The following is a 16310-nucleotide window of genomic DNA, read 5'->3' on the forward strand; positions in this document are numbered from 1 at the left end:
TGGGGGTTAGGGGGAGGTCGTCTTTTTTTTTTTAGTTTTTGTCCTTTTTAGCTCCTATTTTTGCTGCGCGGGGGCTGCCCCTTCGCCACAGGTGGATTCAGCTGAGCGGCACCCACGGAGCCGGAGGGGGGAGCTTTGAAAAGAAAATGAGAGGAAAGCAGCAGCCCCATCCCTACCTTCACCTGGCTGCGTGGCGTGGGGCTGCGTGGGGCTGTGTCGCGTAGGGCTTCGCCCCTGTAAATGCTGTTTGATAAAGAGAAGAACTTCAAATTTGTTTCTACGAGTTTTAGAGGCAGGAAACAAACCCAATTGCGCTTTGTACTTGGGGGTTCACGCGCTCAGTGCCTTCGGATTGGGGTCTGTAACTGCGGGCGGGGTGGGGTGGGGGGGGTGGGGAAGACATGGGATGCTCAGATTTCGGGGTTGTGATTCCGCTTCAGTAACTCGGGCACTGCAGGAGGCTCTCAGGTATCCTTTATTCTTGTAGTAATAACGCAATTCATTAAACTTTTAGTGGTTTAACCCCTGCTGTGCCCTGTTTTGCTTCCACGGCCCCCCACTCCGGCGCCGCTCCTGCCCTGAAGGTTGGGGGGTGCGGAAGGGGCTCGGTGCCCCCTGCTTCCATCCCTGCTTCCCGGGAGCTCCCAGGGCTGCAGAGCTGGGGGGGGACCGGCCAGGGCGGTGATTGCCTGCGCCCACGGTTTTAGGGTGCCCCTGGCATGGCCCCCCCCCATGATTATTCCCCCCTCCCTTACTCCGAGGGTCCTGGCCACCGGTGGCGGCAGCTTTTAAAACAGAAATTCTGTGTTTTAATGCTAAATAATCACCAGAACAAAGAATTCTGAGCAGGGAGCGTGGGGGCTGCAACCACGGAGAGGGGGGGAAATGAGGGGAGCAAAGAAACGAGGGGACAAGGGGAGGGAACAGGGCTGGGGGGGACAAGTGGGAGACCAGATTGGAGGGGACAAAGGGTGGCTGGTGGGAATGGGGAGGATGGGAGGGGACAAGGAGGGGATGAGGGTGGGAGACACAAGAGGGGGGACAAGGGACAGGGCTGCACTGGCAGGTGCCACCATGTCTGACCTGCAGGACGGGCTGAGACTGAGGGGATGGGGCTGCAGGGTGGGTTCACTGCGCTTAAAGCAGAGGAAGGGGCTGAAGAACGACAGCTGCGGGGGTCACAGCTGTCCCCCCCCTGCCAGGGTCACCCCCACCTGCCCCAGGAGCGGCCAAGAGAGCTGGGGTCCAGCAGGGGGACTCGGGGAGGCACCAGGCCCCTTCCTGCCCCCCCATTCCTGGAGCCTCTCCCGGTCAAATCCACCCCAGGGAGCCCTTCAGCCCCCACAGCCGAGGGAAGGAAACAGCCAGGAATTGCTGCAAAAGGGAGAGGAGGCGTCTGAGTCCCGAATCCCTGGAACGGAGTCAAGCCAAAAGGTGCAGGAGGTGGCAGCGGCCCACAGGTGGGCATGGAACGAGGAACTCAGCCTGACCGCAGTCCATGGGTGCTGTGGGTGTCAGAGCAGGACCCGCGTCGGGGACGGGGGGGGATTGCAGCGCTCACGGAAAGGTGGGAGTGGGGAGGGAAAAGGAGTGGGAGAACCAAAGGAAGAATTGGAGTTGGGCGAGGCCGCGAACATGCAGGGAAGGGGCTGTCGGGGATTCGCCTCCGCAGCCTTCACGTTGTGCTGCCAGGAGGCCCAGGTCACGGCAGACGCTGCGGGGAGACCAGGCCCGGTCCCCAGACCCTGAACATTTCATGGATTGTGGGAGTGTTCACAGACACCAACGGGCGGAATGCTGACGGGGGGAGGACCCTCACTGGCTTTCACCCTGCTGCCGCCGTACCCCGTGCGCCGGACAGTAATGGTTACCGCATGATCCGAACCATGATCCGCTCCGCTTTGACTTCCACAATGGGTTTTTCCTGCTTCCACTGCTTGGGTTTCCCTTAATTCATTTTGTTGAGGAGTCTTGGCCACCCCGGGTAGATGCTGAGGCCTTTGTTACCAATGAGGACCGAGCCCTCTTCTCCAGGGGGCGAAGCTCTGGCCTGGACCGGGCGTGGTGGCGGGTGCGGAGCGGTTCCGGGAGAGGGAGGCTGGTGTCCATCACATGATGCCGTTGGTGAGGTACTGGAACCCATCGTAGAGCTTGGTGGTGATGGAGCGCATGCTGCCATCCACCATCTGCTCGATGAGCAGCTGGAGCTGCTCCTCCGTCATGTTCATGTGGAACCGCTCCTTCAGGTTGCGGATGGTGGAGGAGCCGTGGAAACAGGGAAGCTGCGACCCTGCCAGGAGAGAGGAACCACGTTTGGCACGGGGGAAAGGGAGTGAGAGGACTCGCAGCCTCAGTGCTCCGTGGCCCCCAAAGGCAGGGCCGTTCCCGTTGTTCTGGGGTTGGTTGGCAACACAGGGACCCCCCAAATCATAGAATCACCAGGTTGGAAAGGACCCACTGGATCATTGAGTCCAACGATTCCTAACGCTCCCTTAAACCATGTCCCTAAGCACTTCATCCACCCGTTCCTTAAACACCTCCAGGGAAGGGGACTCGACCCCCTCCCTGGGCAGCTGTTCCAGTGCCCGATGACTCTTTCCATGAAGAATTTTTTTCTGATATCCAACCTGACCCTCCCCTGGTGGAGCTTCAGGCCATTCCCCCTTGTCCTGTCCTCAGTCCCTTGGGAGAAGAGCCCAGCTCCCTCCTCTCCACAACCTCCTTTCAGATAGTTGTAGAGAGCAATAAGGTCTCCCCTCAGCCTCCTCTTCTCCACGCTAAACAACCCCAGCTCTCTCAGCCGCTCCTCGTCAGACGTTCTCCAGCCCCTCACCAGCTTCGTTGCTCTTCTCTGGACACACTCCAGAGCCTCAACATCCTTCTTGTGGTGAGGGGTCCAGAACTGAACACAGTATTTGAGGTGCGGTCTCACCAGTGCCGAGTACAGAGGGAGAATCCCCTCCCTGGCCCTGCTGGTCACACCGTTTCTGACCCAAGCCAAGATGCCATTGGCCTTCTTGGCCACCTGGGCACACTGCTGGCTCATGTTCAGTTGCTGTCAACCATTACCCCCAGGTCCTTCTCCTCTGTGCAGCTCTCCAGCCACTCTTCCCCCAGTCTGTAGCACTGCAATGCGGCTGCACAGGACGCTGGCGCATTTATGGATGGAGGGAACATCAGCCTCTTCCATTGTGTGTGTTTGACACTTCCCTGGTGCACAAGGGTGCTTGGCCCCTACCACGGGCATCTTCCCACTCCCCTCCGGCTCCCCGGTGCAGCCTGGATACCCCTTGCCTTGTGAGATCTGAGCGGCTAAGGAGGTTTGGGGGACACTCCTTTTCTGCCACCCTGCTCTGAGCCGCGCAGCGCTCACAGCTCCGACACAGCCAGATGGACTTGGGCACCCTTTGGCCTCACAGGATCCAGTGTCCAGAGCCCATTGCAGAACCCAGACCCTAATAGGGCTGCCCAGAACCTCTCTTAGTGCAAGTTTCTCCAGGCTTTCCAAACCCTGGGAATTCTCCATGCCCTGAGGGTGCCCGAGCCGCTTCTGGGTGATGCTCTGTGCAGCCTGGACCCAAGCGTGGCACCATAGGGGAAGGAGCCGACCCCAGGGCCTCCATCTCCCCTTACCTTGCTGCATGATCTCCACGATCTGCACGACTTTATCCATGTGCTTCCGGGCAGCGATGAGCCCCTGCAGCATCAGCATCTTGTAGTAGTTGAACATGTCCCCGTCCAGGCCGCCCATCACCTGGAAGGGAGAGGTTGTGTGTAGCAGCAGGCAGAGAAACTTCAGGACAGCGAGCCCTGAGCAGAGGGATCGGCAACAGGAGGGTGGGATAGGATATTTTAGGGAATGCTACTTGTCCGAGTGAAGCTGCGCTGCCAGCCTGGCTGCCAAGGGCTTGGCTGTGCCACCTGATGCGGTGGGACCCCCCGACCCCATCCCCTGCTCACGTACATCCACAAATTCTGTGGTGAGCTTGAAGGCTGATGTCTCAAAGCCAAGATTCCGAGGGGAGCTGGAGAGGATGAACCCGAAATCGATGTGGATTATGTGTCCGTCCGCATCCAGCAAGATGTTCCCGTTGTGCCTGTGGGGAGACGGGATGTTTTTCATACAAATCTGTAAGTGCATGCGTGACCCCGGGAGCAGCAATGCTCCCTGCTCCCAGGATTTCTCTGCTGTATCCAGGGATGAAAAGCCAAATCCTGGCAGAAGAGACTCCTCTGGCATGGGGACCCACCTGTCCTTGACCTGCAGGAGGTAGCATACCAGGCAGTAACCGGCACAGCTCTGCACGAAGTTCCGCTGGGCCGTCAGGAAGGATTCTGTGTTGTAATTGCCATGTTCCTGCAAGAAATAATCTAGCAGCGAAAGCAGGGATTGCTTCTTGATTTGGTGGATGGACACAGCATTCACAACTGGCTCAATCATGCCGCTGTCAGCAGAGATGACGAGGATTTTGTATGGCTTGATCCAGAGCGGGACACGTTCCTGTTCCCAGATGGACTGCGGGAAGGAGCAAGAGAATGCGTCAGGGCCTCAGGGTCCGGTGCAGCCTCTGCGGCTGCAGCTCCCGGCGCAGTCCCACTCCCGTCTCACCTGCAGCTGCTTAAGGACCTGGAAGGCAAGCAGCTCCTGCCTGAGGTCGTCCCCGCACTTGACGATGACGGAGAGGAGGCGCCAGGAGGGCAGGTGGCCGTAGGGAGACCCTTCCCGAATCCTCCTGCAGGGAACAGGCACAGTTGAGCGTAAGGGAGGGGAGGGTGGGCAGCGAGACAGCCTGGAGGGCTCAGATCAGGGATTCAGGAGCAAGAGAAGCCTCCGGCCTCTGCCCGATTGGGACTGAGGCAGAGCGAGCTCCAGGGCCTGAGACTGCTAGAATCGCACACCCAGCCCTCATCCAACTGCAGCCACAATCCATCTCTGGGAACGGGGAAGGGAATTAACGCTCCCTGGATCACCCAGGATGGAAGGCTTCCATCAGACCATGGACAAGACCACACCGAACCCAGTGGGCTTTGCCTTGCTCATGGAGAAATTTGGGGGCTGGATGTACAACTGAGGAAGCAGGAACAGGAATGAGTTTATTTTGGGCCAGGCTGAACTCCTCTGACGTCGGAGAGGCCTATAAATACGTGGCAAAGCCCCTCAAAGCTGAACCCAGGAGCAGCAAATCTGCCATGGATTTTCTCCCTCCTCTGACACAGCCACCGCTCGCTGTCCACCGCCTCCTTGTGTTCTGAGCCAACACCACTGCCCCGGGGACAAGCAGGGCCTAAAGTTGGGGCCACAGTTATTCCCTGAGCAAATCACAGAGCGAGTTCCAGGATGTACAAGGTCCCGGCAACACTGAGAGCAGGATCCCTGCAGCCCTACCTGACTTTCTCCTGCCAGGGCTCCTTAAGGGCGACAGCGGACGGATCCTCAGGGTCCCTCCGGAAGGACGTGGGGGTGTGCGCCAGCTGCTCTGAGAGCCGTCGCCTGCAAAAGCAGGAAAACTCGATGTTCGGAGAGAATGCAGCATCCCCAAGCGCACCCAGAGCCTCTTTGATACAAAGTGCTTTACAAAGGTCAGGGATTCACTCCGAATTCCATGCCAAGGCCACGCTCACAGCTTTGCTGGCAGGGAAGATGCCAGTGGCTGTGCAGAGGACGCTGCAGCAGCCCAGAGTGTCTCTTATTTAGGGCTCTCACAAACCTCCACTGCCCGGAGTTTGCACAGCCCCTCCTTATCCACGCAGATGTTTTCTCTCTGGGAATCCAGCAGGGAAACTTCGCACCCTGCCTTTTTTACACCTGAACTCATAATCCACCCCAGCAACACTCCTGCCTGTGCTGCTCCGGCCATGCCAGCCTCACCTGATGTCTCCAGCAGCGATGAACACGGGCTCCCGGCTCTCCTGGCTGGTGATGCTGTCCACGGAGAACTGGGAGATGTTGTCACAGCTGTTGGTGTGGATCTCTGGCAGCTGGGAGGGAAAAGGCACAAGAGCTGGGATGTAGTGGCTACCAAAAGCCATTCCCAGGAGCTGGGATGGCACTGCTGCCTGGAAAGGCCATCCCACCCTGTGATGATGCCGTGCCGGATCCTGGCAGCACCAGCAGCGTCAGCAAGGGCCAAACCCAGCCTCACCTCCACCTGCAGCTCCACGATGTCATCCACAGACCAAGCCTCATCATCGTTGTCGTAGTTGGGGACGGTGGTGAAGCTGCTGGTCCTCTGCTCGTGTGTGATTCCGCACTCGGGGAGGTTCTCGGCCGAGCGCGTGCTCCGGATGCGGTTCTCAGGGATCCGAGCGGGCACATTCGCTGTGTCAAAATTGTCACATTCAAGCACTTCAACGTAGATTAAATAGGGAGCCTGGGGGGAGGAAACGCAAGCGTTAGGAAGGCACAGGCACTGCAGGTGCCAGGAGGCTACAGGAGGCAGAACAATGCTCTCTCTCTTTGGCCTCTCATTGCCTTTTGCTTTGGTGCATGGTTTTGGGGGAAAAGCTGGGCTTTCCAGGAGATGTGGAGCAGCCCCCCAAGTCAAGGCTGGAATCCTACAGAGCACGTTTCGGGGATGGTTCCTCTCCAGGGTATTTCTCCCCCCTCTCAGCTGCCTGTACAGATCATGGAATTACAAAATGGTTTGGGTTGGAAGGGACCTCAAAGCCCATCCAGTCCCACCTCCTGCTACGGGCAAGGACACCTCCCACTGGATCAGGGGGTTCAAAGCCAACCTGGCCTTGAACACCACCAGGGATGGGACAGCCACAACTGCTCAGGGCAAGAGAAGATCCCTCTCCCTGCCAATTCCAGCCCTGGAAGCAATAACAGATCCCTCTGCATCATATGGGTGCAAGGACATACCCTACCCCAATGCCCTAAGCACATTTATTTTGCTCAACACCCAAACAGGGACTGTGCCAAGGACAAGAACCTGCCTTTCGAGGTGAAATTGCTCTCTCGCCACTCGTACCTTGTCCTTGGAGTTGAGGACAACTGCCTGGGTGTGGGGCACCCGCACCACATGATGGTCGAAGCCGGCCGTTGGGAGCCAGGCGCGCGCCGGCAGCTTGTGGTTCAGCAGCGACAGCTCTGAGATGAGCCGCTGGGTCTTCTGCTCTTTGGTCGGCAGGGTGGCCAGGCGCTTCCCGATGGCGATCAGGGATTTGATGAACTCCCTCTCGGGGGCGAGTCTGACAGGCTGGAAAAGGGTCAGGGAAGGAGAGGAGAGAGTGTTACAAAGGCAGTGGGCTGATAAGATCTTGGCAGTTTTGCAATCGGAGTCCACAGTCTGAAAACACTGGGATAAACTCCAGAGAGAGGAAGAGTCTCTCCCCATCCCACCCTCTTCCCTGCTCTTGAGTGATGCTCCTGTAACCGGAGAGCTGGGCTCATCATCCGGGCAGGATAAGCACTTCTTCCCTCCTGCTGTGCTATCCAAGAAATCTTCATCTCTGGAGGAGCCAACATCCCCACCAGAGTCCACGTTGGGGGAATCGGCCACGTCCCCACCTCAGCACTGGGTTTTTGTTGTATCCTCACCCTGAAGCCTCGATAGTGGCTCAATCCAATCATTTCGCAAAAAAATCAAACTGGGATTTTTGGGAAGCCCCCACAGCCCGTGACATAAGGCGAGCTCTCTGCTCAACTTTTCTAAGTGCTTAAATCAGAACAAACAACGATTGCAGCTGATTCGGCCATTTCAGATGCAGAATTAAACTTGCCAAGTGGTCACGGTACAATCATGCTGGAGATGCACATGCAAAAAAGCTACGGAGGGTGAGAAAAGGAAGCAAAAGAAAACACTGGAGAGACAGGAACGGCTGCACAGCAAAATAAAGGGATGGTAAAGAGAGGAAGGATCGGTCTGGTGGTTCCCTTCTGGGAAAAGGGGGTGGGAAATCATTTGTATCTGTAGTCCATGTCAAAAATCCTTCCAAAAAAGTCCCTCCTGTCCTCTCCTTCTCACTCGTGTGGGCAGCAGAGGAGCCCTCAGAATCACAGAATCACAAGGTTGGAAAGGACCCATTGGATCATTGAGTCCAACCATTCCTAACACTCCCTAAACCATGTCTCAGGACAGGGGGAAGCTTTTGCACAGCTCTTACCAGGCAGAAATCAGTGTTTAAAGCTATGCCTCAGCTGATTTTTCTGGATCCGATGGGCTAGAAAGCACCTGGTCCCATCCAGCCCCTGCTCTGTCCCTGCCCCCTCAGCCCACCCTGCACGCCAGTGACTCCTTGGCCTCCAGGACCACTTTGCTCCATTGCATCTAATCCAATTTCTGCCAAAAGCAGGAAGATATTCCAAGGATGCTCTGCTGCTTCTGATGCCTCTTCCATGAAACCCCGGCAGCTGCACTGGGCTGGCTCCTTAAAGGCCAAGCTCTCCAGCTGACCCAGGTTTGGCAGATTTGATGTTACCAAACCAGCCCTGCACCCCTTCACCTGCTCCAAGGTCTCCATGTGCTCCTTGGCTTAGCAGAACGACTTAATGAGAGTCACTGGGTGGGAATTTAAGGTCGTGCCCAGGTAGGAAGGTGCCCACAAGCAGGAGGAGACTGTGAGCAAAGGCTTCCTGGTTCTGACCTGTTCCCAAGCACGGGCAGCTTTTAAACCCCTTCTTCTTTGGGGATCCCAAATGGTCTCCCAAAGCACCTTTAACGTGTTCCACAGCGAGCAGGGTGAAGCCATGCCAACCGTGGGAGCACCCCATCACCTTCCTGACCCATTCTGCTCCCCCAACGTTCACGCTGTGGTTAGAAACCTCCAGGTCTTGGCTCCTCCAGCCAGAAATACATGGCCAGGAATGTCCTCCCCATCCTGTCTGTCCCTCTCTGAAGGCATCCATCCCACCAAGTGCTGCTCCGGTCTTCGCTTTTATAAGGGGCTCAGCATGGGAAATTTTGCAGCCTGTTATGGAGAAGCAACTTTGGAGAAGGGCATTGGCTGAAGTAGGGCTGTCCCTGGCCAAGCTGGCACAGGAAACGCTGTCTCCATCCTGGCTGAAGCGCTGCAGGGTGTCCGGCACACAGACACTGCTGAGAGCTGTGTCCGTCCTGACTCATTAACATCACGTTCCTAAAGCCAAGCAAAGAGATGAAGACAGGAGACTCTTCCCATCTCCAACCACCCGGAGGAGCCTTCTGCTGCTCTGAGCCAAAACAGTTACCTTCTGCCCTTTCCTTTCTATGGCAGCAAAACACTTCCCCTGGGAAAACAAAATATTCCTGCTCCTAAACTGGGCAGGGCTTGTGTTTGTGTTTGGCTCAGACACGCTCCAGTGTCCTTCTCTGTGCGAGGGTTCAAACCGCTTCCCAGGAGTGGGCAGGGTTGACACCACAGCTCCATTCCTGGTTACAGCACCAGCAGAGGAGGGAGCTCCAGCTTCGGCTGATGGCTTCGGAGCGGTGCCGGCAGCACTGGGATGCAGTGAAGAGCTGGTCCAGCTCTGCAAGGCCATTACACCTGGGCAAGAGTTAAGCACCTCAAAACCCAGGAGGGTTCATCTCCAGAGGGGTTATTCTTTCCAGCCTCAGCTGCCTTTCTGCTGCTCCCTTCCCTCACCCCAAGGTCCTGCTTCTCAAACCACCACAATTCCTCATTTATGAGCTTTACACAGCAACACTGTGGCTGTTCCAGATCCACGCAGAGCTAGAACCTCTTCAGCGGTGCAGAGCTGCAGCCCAGCCCTTCAGCTCAGCCACCTGCCATGAGGATTCCAGCATCGCTTCCGAAAACTGATACCCAATGTGGTTTACAGACATCCTGACCCTTCGGATCGGTACAGGTTCCTGCAGTGGGTTTAGAAACGCGGCAGGAATGCCGAGAAAGAACCCGTCTGCTGGGACAACCATGAACAACTTGGGGCTGCAAAGCCAGGAGGAAAAGAGCTCCTGGGCCCGGGCAGAGGAGCAGGTGAGATGCATGGCATGGTGGAAGCGGAGGAGATGATGGCATCAATTGTCCCGCAGCCGCAGGACTGTGAGGACTCTCCTGACCACAGCTCTGCCGACACGGAGCCCCAAAAAGCCACAGGGGGAGGAGGCATCGCTGCCACTGCTTGGCCAGGGAGGAAACAAAAAAACTCACTGGGTGGCAAACTGGGACTCGGAGCCTGGTGGTCTATCTCCCACCCAACCACCAGCACCCATGGCCACTTGAGTGTCCTGCTGTCCCCTGTGCCTCTGGAAAGAGTGGGATTGGAGGAGGGTGATAAAAATGAACAGAGGAGCCTGTGTCGGGGTGGACCTGGCGGTGAGAGTCTCGTGCCCTGTGTCTGCGCGTGACCGCGGCATCCACGCTCCTGCCCATGCTGGGAGTAAAACGGGTAGATGTGATCTCTTGGAAGGCACAGAAGGATGAGAGCTGGGAATACATCAAGTAACTTGTTATAAAGGCCAAGAAGCCTGGAGTTCCTCACACAAACCCCGTCCTGGAGCTTGGGCTCCATAAGGCACCACGGCCTGGGATGTTGTTTTGATCATGGACTACACATCCAACGTGTGGAAGCCCACTGGGAATCCCAGACGGAGAACACCTGCCCTGTGGCAGGCGAGCAACACAGAGGAGGGAGATGCTACTGATTGGAACAAAATAATAATGGAAAAGGCTCATTTTGAAAGAAAAATGCTCCATCAGGGAAACACTGGGGTTTGATTGAAAGACCAAAGTTGAACACACAGAGAGGGAAAATTGATGATTGGTTGGAAAAGCAAATTAAATCCCATCTGGCAGAGAACTTGGAAGTGAAATCCAAGGAAACAGCATTTCCTCTTTTGTCTGCGGCTGCTGCCGCACAAAGGTCAGTGACTGCTCAGCCCTGGCAGAGCAGCCAGGTCCCTCCCGGCCTCCGCTGCTCCGGGTGCTGCCAGGGTTTCCCTCTCCCTCGCTGCCTGGTTTTGGGGGACAAAGAGCACGCAGGGCCCTTCCTGGCCCCTCGAGCTTTCTGCTTTATTTCAGCCAAGCCAGTGCAAGCGAATTTGCCCAAAGCTTCTGTTGTGCCAGTGTTTTAACAAGCGAGAAATGTTTGGAAGAAGCTGGCACTGCCACGAGTTCAGCTGCGGTGGCACAAGAGGCAGCCAGCGCGATGCCGGTGATGCTGACTTTGTGGTGCGGCTGTTGGAGCTGACGGGGGACCAGAGCTGCTCACGGAGCATCGGTGGGAGCTGGGGTTTGGGATTTTGGTGGCACAGAGGAAATGCTGCTGTGGCAGGGGAGCAGGCAGCCGGGCGCAGGAGCGAAACGGGACACTTACGGGAGAGAATGACTTATCGAGACTTTCCGTACTGGAGGAGAGCTCCTGGGAAATGGAGGAGAGGGGGGTGGTTGGCAGGTTTGGGTGGAGTTTGTTTAATAGGAGAGAGAAGAAGGAGGGAGAAGGGGAGAAAAAGCAACAGTTTAGCTCCAGGTTTACAACCATCATGATTCAGTTAATGGTTTCGATTCCCCCACCCCAGCACTATCTTGCTGCCTTTTACCCCTGGATGGGAAGTGGTGCCTCAACCAGCACAGAATCTTCCAAAGCAACACAGCAACACCTTCACGGAATTAAGCTGGCGTCTCCTTCAGCTGAGGGACTCGTGGTGGCACCAAAGAGCAGATTTGAGTGCTAACAGCCCACAAAACCCCCACAGATTTTATCCATTTACATCTCTTAACCGGCTGGGTACCCAAGTTCTGACTTCCCTGGCTCAAAGCAGCTGCAGCGCCCAGAGATGTGAGGGCAGGGATGCTCCGGGTGATCCCCAAACCCAGCCTCTCTCCGTCAATAAATCCACTTCATTTCTCTCCCCTGGGCTCTGCTTCAGCCTCCAGTTTCAGCAGATAAAACGAACCCATGGAAACTTCCCTAAGGATTAAAAAATCCAACAATTAAACTATTTCCAGGATCAAGCTGATGAGGCAGCTCCCATTGGCCTCTGCACGAGGCACTGCCTGCGTTTCCCAGCAGCCACTGGAAGCTGCTCTGTGCATCCTCCCTCAACAGTCACTTCCGTCTCCGACCCCGCATCCCACAATTCCTGCAGCACTGCGCTTACAGCCCAGAAATCCATTAGTTTCATGTCAAAAAAAGACAATAATTGAGCTTCGCGCCCTTGAGACCGGTGTGTAATTTGGTTTAAAAATCCACTTCCCGAAAAGAAACAAACAGCTCTGCTTTGGGGTTAATTACAGGGATTCGCTAATTCCACCAGGCTGTCTCCCTGGGAGAAATAACAGTGCTAAAGTAATCACTTCTGCCTGACCACATGAAAACCCCGATGGTGTTGGGACCCAGTGAGGCTCACCAGGAAAACCATCACGGCGCTGCCTCCCTGCTGGGCATCAGACAAGAGCCCGTTCTGCTAAAGCCGGGCTAATTTGCAGTGATAGAGGGCAGGGGTTTGAAATTCCTCTCGGATTTAGGAGCCAAGCTCCCAGTTTTCATTTGGAAGTCTTAAATCCCTGACTTTCGAGGTCATACACAACCTCTCCTTTGCTGCGCACGGCCTCTGCGCTCTGATGGCTTCACACGTAGCTCCTGAGATGCTGTTAGGACTTCGATCCTGTTGGAAACCTTTACGAAGTCGTTTTCCAACCAGGAACTGTCCTGCTTGCAAAACACACCGGAGAATACCTGCGCTCGGGGCAGCGCCTGCAGCAGCTTCCCACGGAGCCAGGAATGTCAGCAGGAACCAGCACAGAGTAAATCCAAGGCTCTTGCTGCTGCAGGAATGGTTGGACTCGATGATCCTGGAGGTCTTTTCCAAACTAGTGATTCTGTGATTCGAACTCTCCAGGCGAACCCACGGCTCAGCCTGGCAAAGCTTTGGTTTTCCTGAAGACAATTGATAGCGCTGGTGGATTCTAAGCTGAACCACGCAGCTTCCAGGAGCCCAAGACCCACAAGAGGTGTCCGTATCAACAAGAACTCAGACACAACATGGGTTTGACCCTCACGTAGATGAGTTGGAGCCAGCTCAGGGCCTGGGAAGCTGAGTTCCTCCAAGGATCAGCTCTGGCTTTGTCACTAAGCCACTCCCTGGACGCAGCACAGCTGAGATCTCGGCTCTTATCTTCCTCTCAGGGAAGGCCCTGGTATCTGCTGCATCTCGTTACCTGCTGCGCCTCATTACCTGCTCGCCACGCGGGTGTGAGTGACAAAACCTGCTGGCACCACTAGGCTTTGACCTGGAGAACAGGAATAACAAACTTGGAAGGGGAATTAAGTGCATCCTTACTTCGCTGCTTAGTGCCTAACCCTCTGGCATCATCTCAGCAGCTCTGGACATGTTTGGAGCTGGCTCCTTCCCACCTGCCTGTGCTTCCAGCAACACCACAGTGTGGGTGGCTTCAGTCCCTGGTTCCAAAGGATGAGGAGCTGCCAGGACAGTAAAAGCTGGGACCGAGCTTGGCCTGAACCCATTTGCTTCACCCCAAAGACTCTGCTGCAGGAGGAGCCACTGCAGCCCTGCGAGGGCTCCATCATTCCCTGTTCCCCAGGACACAGCGGGACACCTGGACCGACTGCCTGTCCACAGAAAAGAACTTTGGGGCCTCAATTCAATATCTGATGATTTCTGAAAAGACCTAGGGAAGTTTGGGTTCCTCCAGATGCATCTGATATCCCTCGTACCTTCCTCTCCCTGCAAGAGCTCCAGGCACCTCAAAACTCCCTGCGACACCTCGAGTGTCCCCTTGTGAGGGGCACAAACCTCTGCAAAGCAGAAGCAATTCGGCACTGCATGAAGAAACTCAGCAGGATTCCACTCTGCGGCCTTTGGTCAATGCTTCAGGAATTTCCTGCTGGAGGAGACAAGGATCACAAGAGGCTCATTTTCCTGGGAAACCGGGCTGGAAGGAGCAGGAAAAGGCACCACATTCCAAGGGTGCCAGCTCTCAGCTTTGACCTCGCCATGGGTCTGCATTGCCCTGCAGTGATTTCCCACAGCAGCACCGGCATGGATTCTCTGGTGGCCACGCTGCTCTCCTTGCAGCAGGGGAACAAGTTCAACCAGGCTGTGCAGCTTCGCCAGCACTGCCCGGGGTGTGGTTCCAGAGGAAAAAGGCCAACACTCCTGCACACCCCTGATCATAGAATCATTAGGTTGGAAAAGACCTTGGAGATCATTAACTTCAACCATACCTGTCCACTACTAAATCACATCCCCAAGCACCTCATCTCCCCACCTTTTAAACCTCTTCAGGGATGGGGACTCAACCACCTCCCTGGCAGCCGTTCCAGGGCTTGAGAATCTTTTTGGTGAAGAAATTTTTCCTATTGTCCAATCTAAACTTCCCCGGACGCAGCTCGAGGCCGTTCCCTCTCGTTCTATCTCCTCTCATTCAGAAGAGACCAACACCCGCCTCTCTGCAACCACCTTTTAGGTAGTTGTAGAGAGCAATAAGGTCTCCCGTCAGCCTCCTCTTCTCCAGGCTAAAATGGGCAGGGCTGTGGGCTGAAAAATAACAGACCAGGGATGGCCTCGACGGGCAACCTCAATTAAAAAGCAGCTTTCGAATCCAGATGTCACCTGCGAGTACTGAGGCTCCAACAAGCAAGTCTGCACAGAAACACAGAATTGCATACAAACCCTCGCTCCGCTTCTCAAGATAACGCTGATGCTGTGGTTAAAAACCAAACCCCCGACACTGTGGGCAGCACTCGTGTTGCCCAAAAGCTTCGCTCATCCTCCCCACCCATCCATGTGTGACAGCCCCCCATCACCTGCGAGGCACTGGCATCTCCAGCTTCCCCTTCCAGCAGCCAGCCCAGATTCTTCACTGATTAGCCAATTAGCAGCTATCTAATTAAAATTGTTTCACTTGATTCGTGGAACTATTTCAACCAAACATTTCTGTTCACATGGACACACAACCCTTCCTGGCTCTCCCCACCATCCCAGCCCTGGGCGGGCGCCGGGTGCAGGCTCACAGCTGTAGCAATTCCTGTTTAAACCAGACAGTTTCAGCCCAGTGGGTGAAAATAAATGAAAAGAAAGGTTTTTCCTTCCCTGCTCTGCCTGTTTTGAACCTTGATCTTGGCTCATGAATGGATCCGAGGGATGAATCACCGCCCTGCAGGCGGTTGCTGTGATTTATTCTTCCCACTTCTGAAGGTTCAGGAGTTGAAACCCCGGTGGGAGGCAGACGGGGGCACTGGGAGCATCGCCTGCTTGATCCAGGTGCAGGCCCCAAGCTCCAAAGTCTAGTGCATCTGCCCTAATATTGAAATTATTTAAACCCCAGGATGGGCCATGTCAGTCCCAGTTGCTCAGCACCCTCGGTTCTGCACCCTGCCACGCTGGTGGGGACGCTGGGGTCAAACTGCGGAGCGCGGCTCCTGGGGAGATAAAGGGCTGAGCGCTGGAGCCTGGCACAAGCCCCAGCCTGCCAGGAAAACCGGAGTGTGAAAGAGCTCAAAGCCACCCCAGCTTCCGCCCAGAGCTGGGGGCTTCATGTCTGAAAAAAAACGTTTTGCCAAAGCACCAGCCCTGAGAAACGTGAGGCGCGTGGCAGAGCCGAATCCTGGGCACGTTCATCCCTGAAAACGCTGGTTGAGCCAAGCTCCGGGAGCACAGAGCCCCAGGGTCCTCATCCATCCATGAGAGCAGTGGGGAACCACAGGGAAGGTGCTGCCACTGCTCAGCACCATAGAATCATAGAATCACCAGGTTGGAAAGGACCCACGGGATCATGGAGTCCAACCATTCCTAACACTCCCTTAAACCATGTCCCTGAGCACTTCATCCACCCGTTCCTTAAACATCTCCAGGGAAGGTGACTCCCACCTTCCTGGGTGACTGACCCCCTCCCTGGGCAGCTGTTCCAGTGCCCAATGACCCTTCCAGTGAAGAACTTCTTCCTGATATCCAACCTGACCCTCCCCTGGTGGAGCTTCAGGCCATTCCCCCTTGTCCTGTCCTCCATCGCTTGGGAGAAGAGCCCAACTCCCTCCTCTCCACAACCTCCTTTCAGATAGTTGTAGAGAGCAATAAGGTCTCCCCTCAGCCTCCTCTTCTCCAGGCTAAACACCCCCAGCTCTCTCAGCCGCTCCTCGTCAGACATTCTCCAGCCCCTCACCAGCTTCGTTGCTCTTCTCTGGACACACTCCAGAGCCTCAACATCCTTCTTGTGGTGAGGGGCCCAGAACTGAACACAGTATTCGAGGTGTGGTCTCACCAGTGCCGAGTACAGAGGGAGAATCACCTCCCTGGACCTGCTGGTCACACTGTTTCTGATCCAAGCCAAGATGCCATTGGCCTTCTTGGCCACCTGGGCACACTGCTGGCTCATGGTCAGTCGCTGTCAACCATTACCCCCAGGTC

The 16310-nt window shown here is 55.8% G+C and overlaps 1 protein-coding gene across 4 annotated transcripts in view; it reads right to left on the minus strand.

Annotated features, from left to right (window-relative positions):
- Positions 1–459: 459 nt before the first annotated feature.
- Positions 460–16310, minus strand: part of PI4KB (phosphatidylinositol 4-kinase beta) — a 29299-nt gene continuing 13448 nt past the window's right edge. For 3 of the 4 annotated variants that reach the window (XM_054050857.1, XM_054050858.1, XM_054050859.1), the window contains 10 exons: positions 11258–11302; positions 6975–7202; positions 6144–6371; positions 5870–5979; positions 5387–5491; positions 4610–4733; positions 4251–4516; positions 3965–4097; positions 3634–3754; positions 460–2290 (listed from right to left, as the gene is read on the minus strand). In XM_054050857.1, coding sequence (XP_053906832.1) covers positions 2109–2290; positions 3634–3754; positions 3965–4097; positions 4251–4516; positions 4610–4733; positions 5387–5491; positions 5870–5979; positions 6144–6371; positions 6975–7202; positions 11258–11302 — 1542 coding nt within the window. In that variant the 3' untranslated portion in view covers positions 460–2108. The remainder of the gene's footprint in view (positions 2291–3633; positions 3755–3964; positions 4098–4250; positions 4517–4609; positions 4734–5386; positions 5492–5869; positions 5980–6143; positions 6372–6974; positions 7203–11257; positions 11303–16310) is intronic. The other variant, XM_054050860.1, reaches the window with a different exon arrangement.

Source organism: Cuculus canorus, chromosome 28 (assembly GCF_017976375.1).
Source record: "Cuculus canorus isolate bCucCan1 chromosome 28, bCucCan1.pri, whole genome shotgun sequence".
Lineage (NCBI taxonomy): Eukaryota > Metazoa > Chordata > Aves > Cuculiformes > Cuculidae > Cuculus > Cuculus canorus.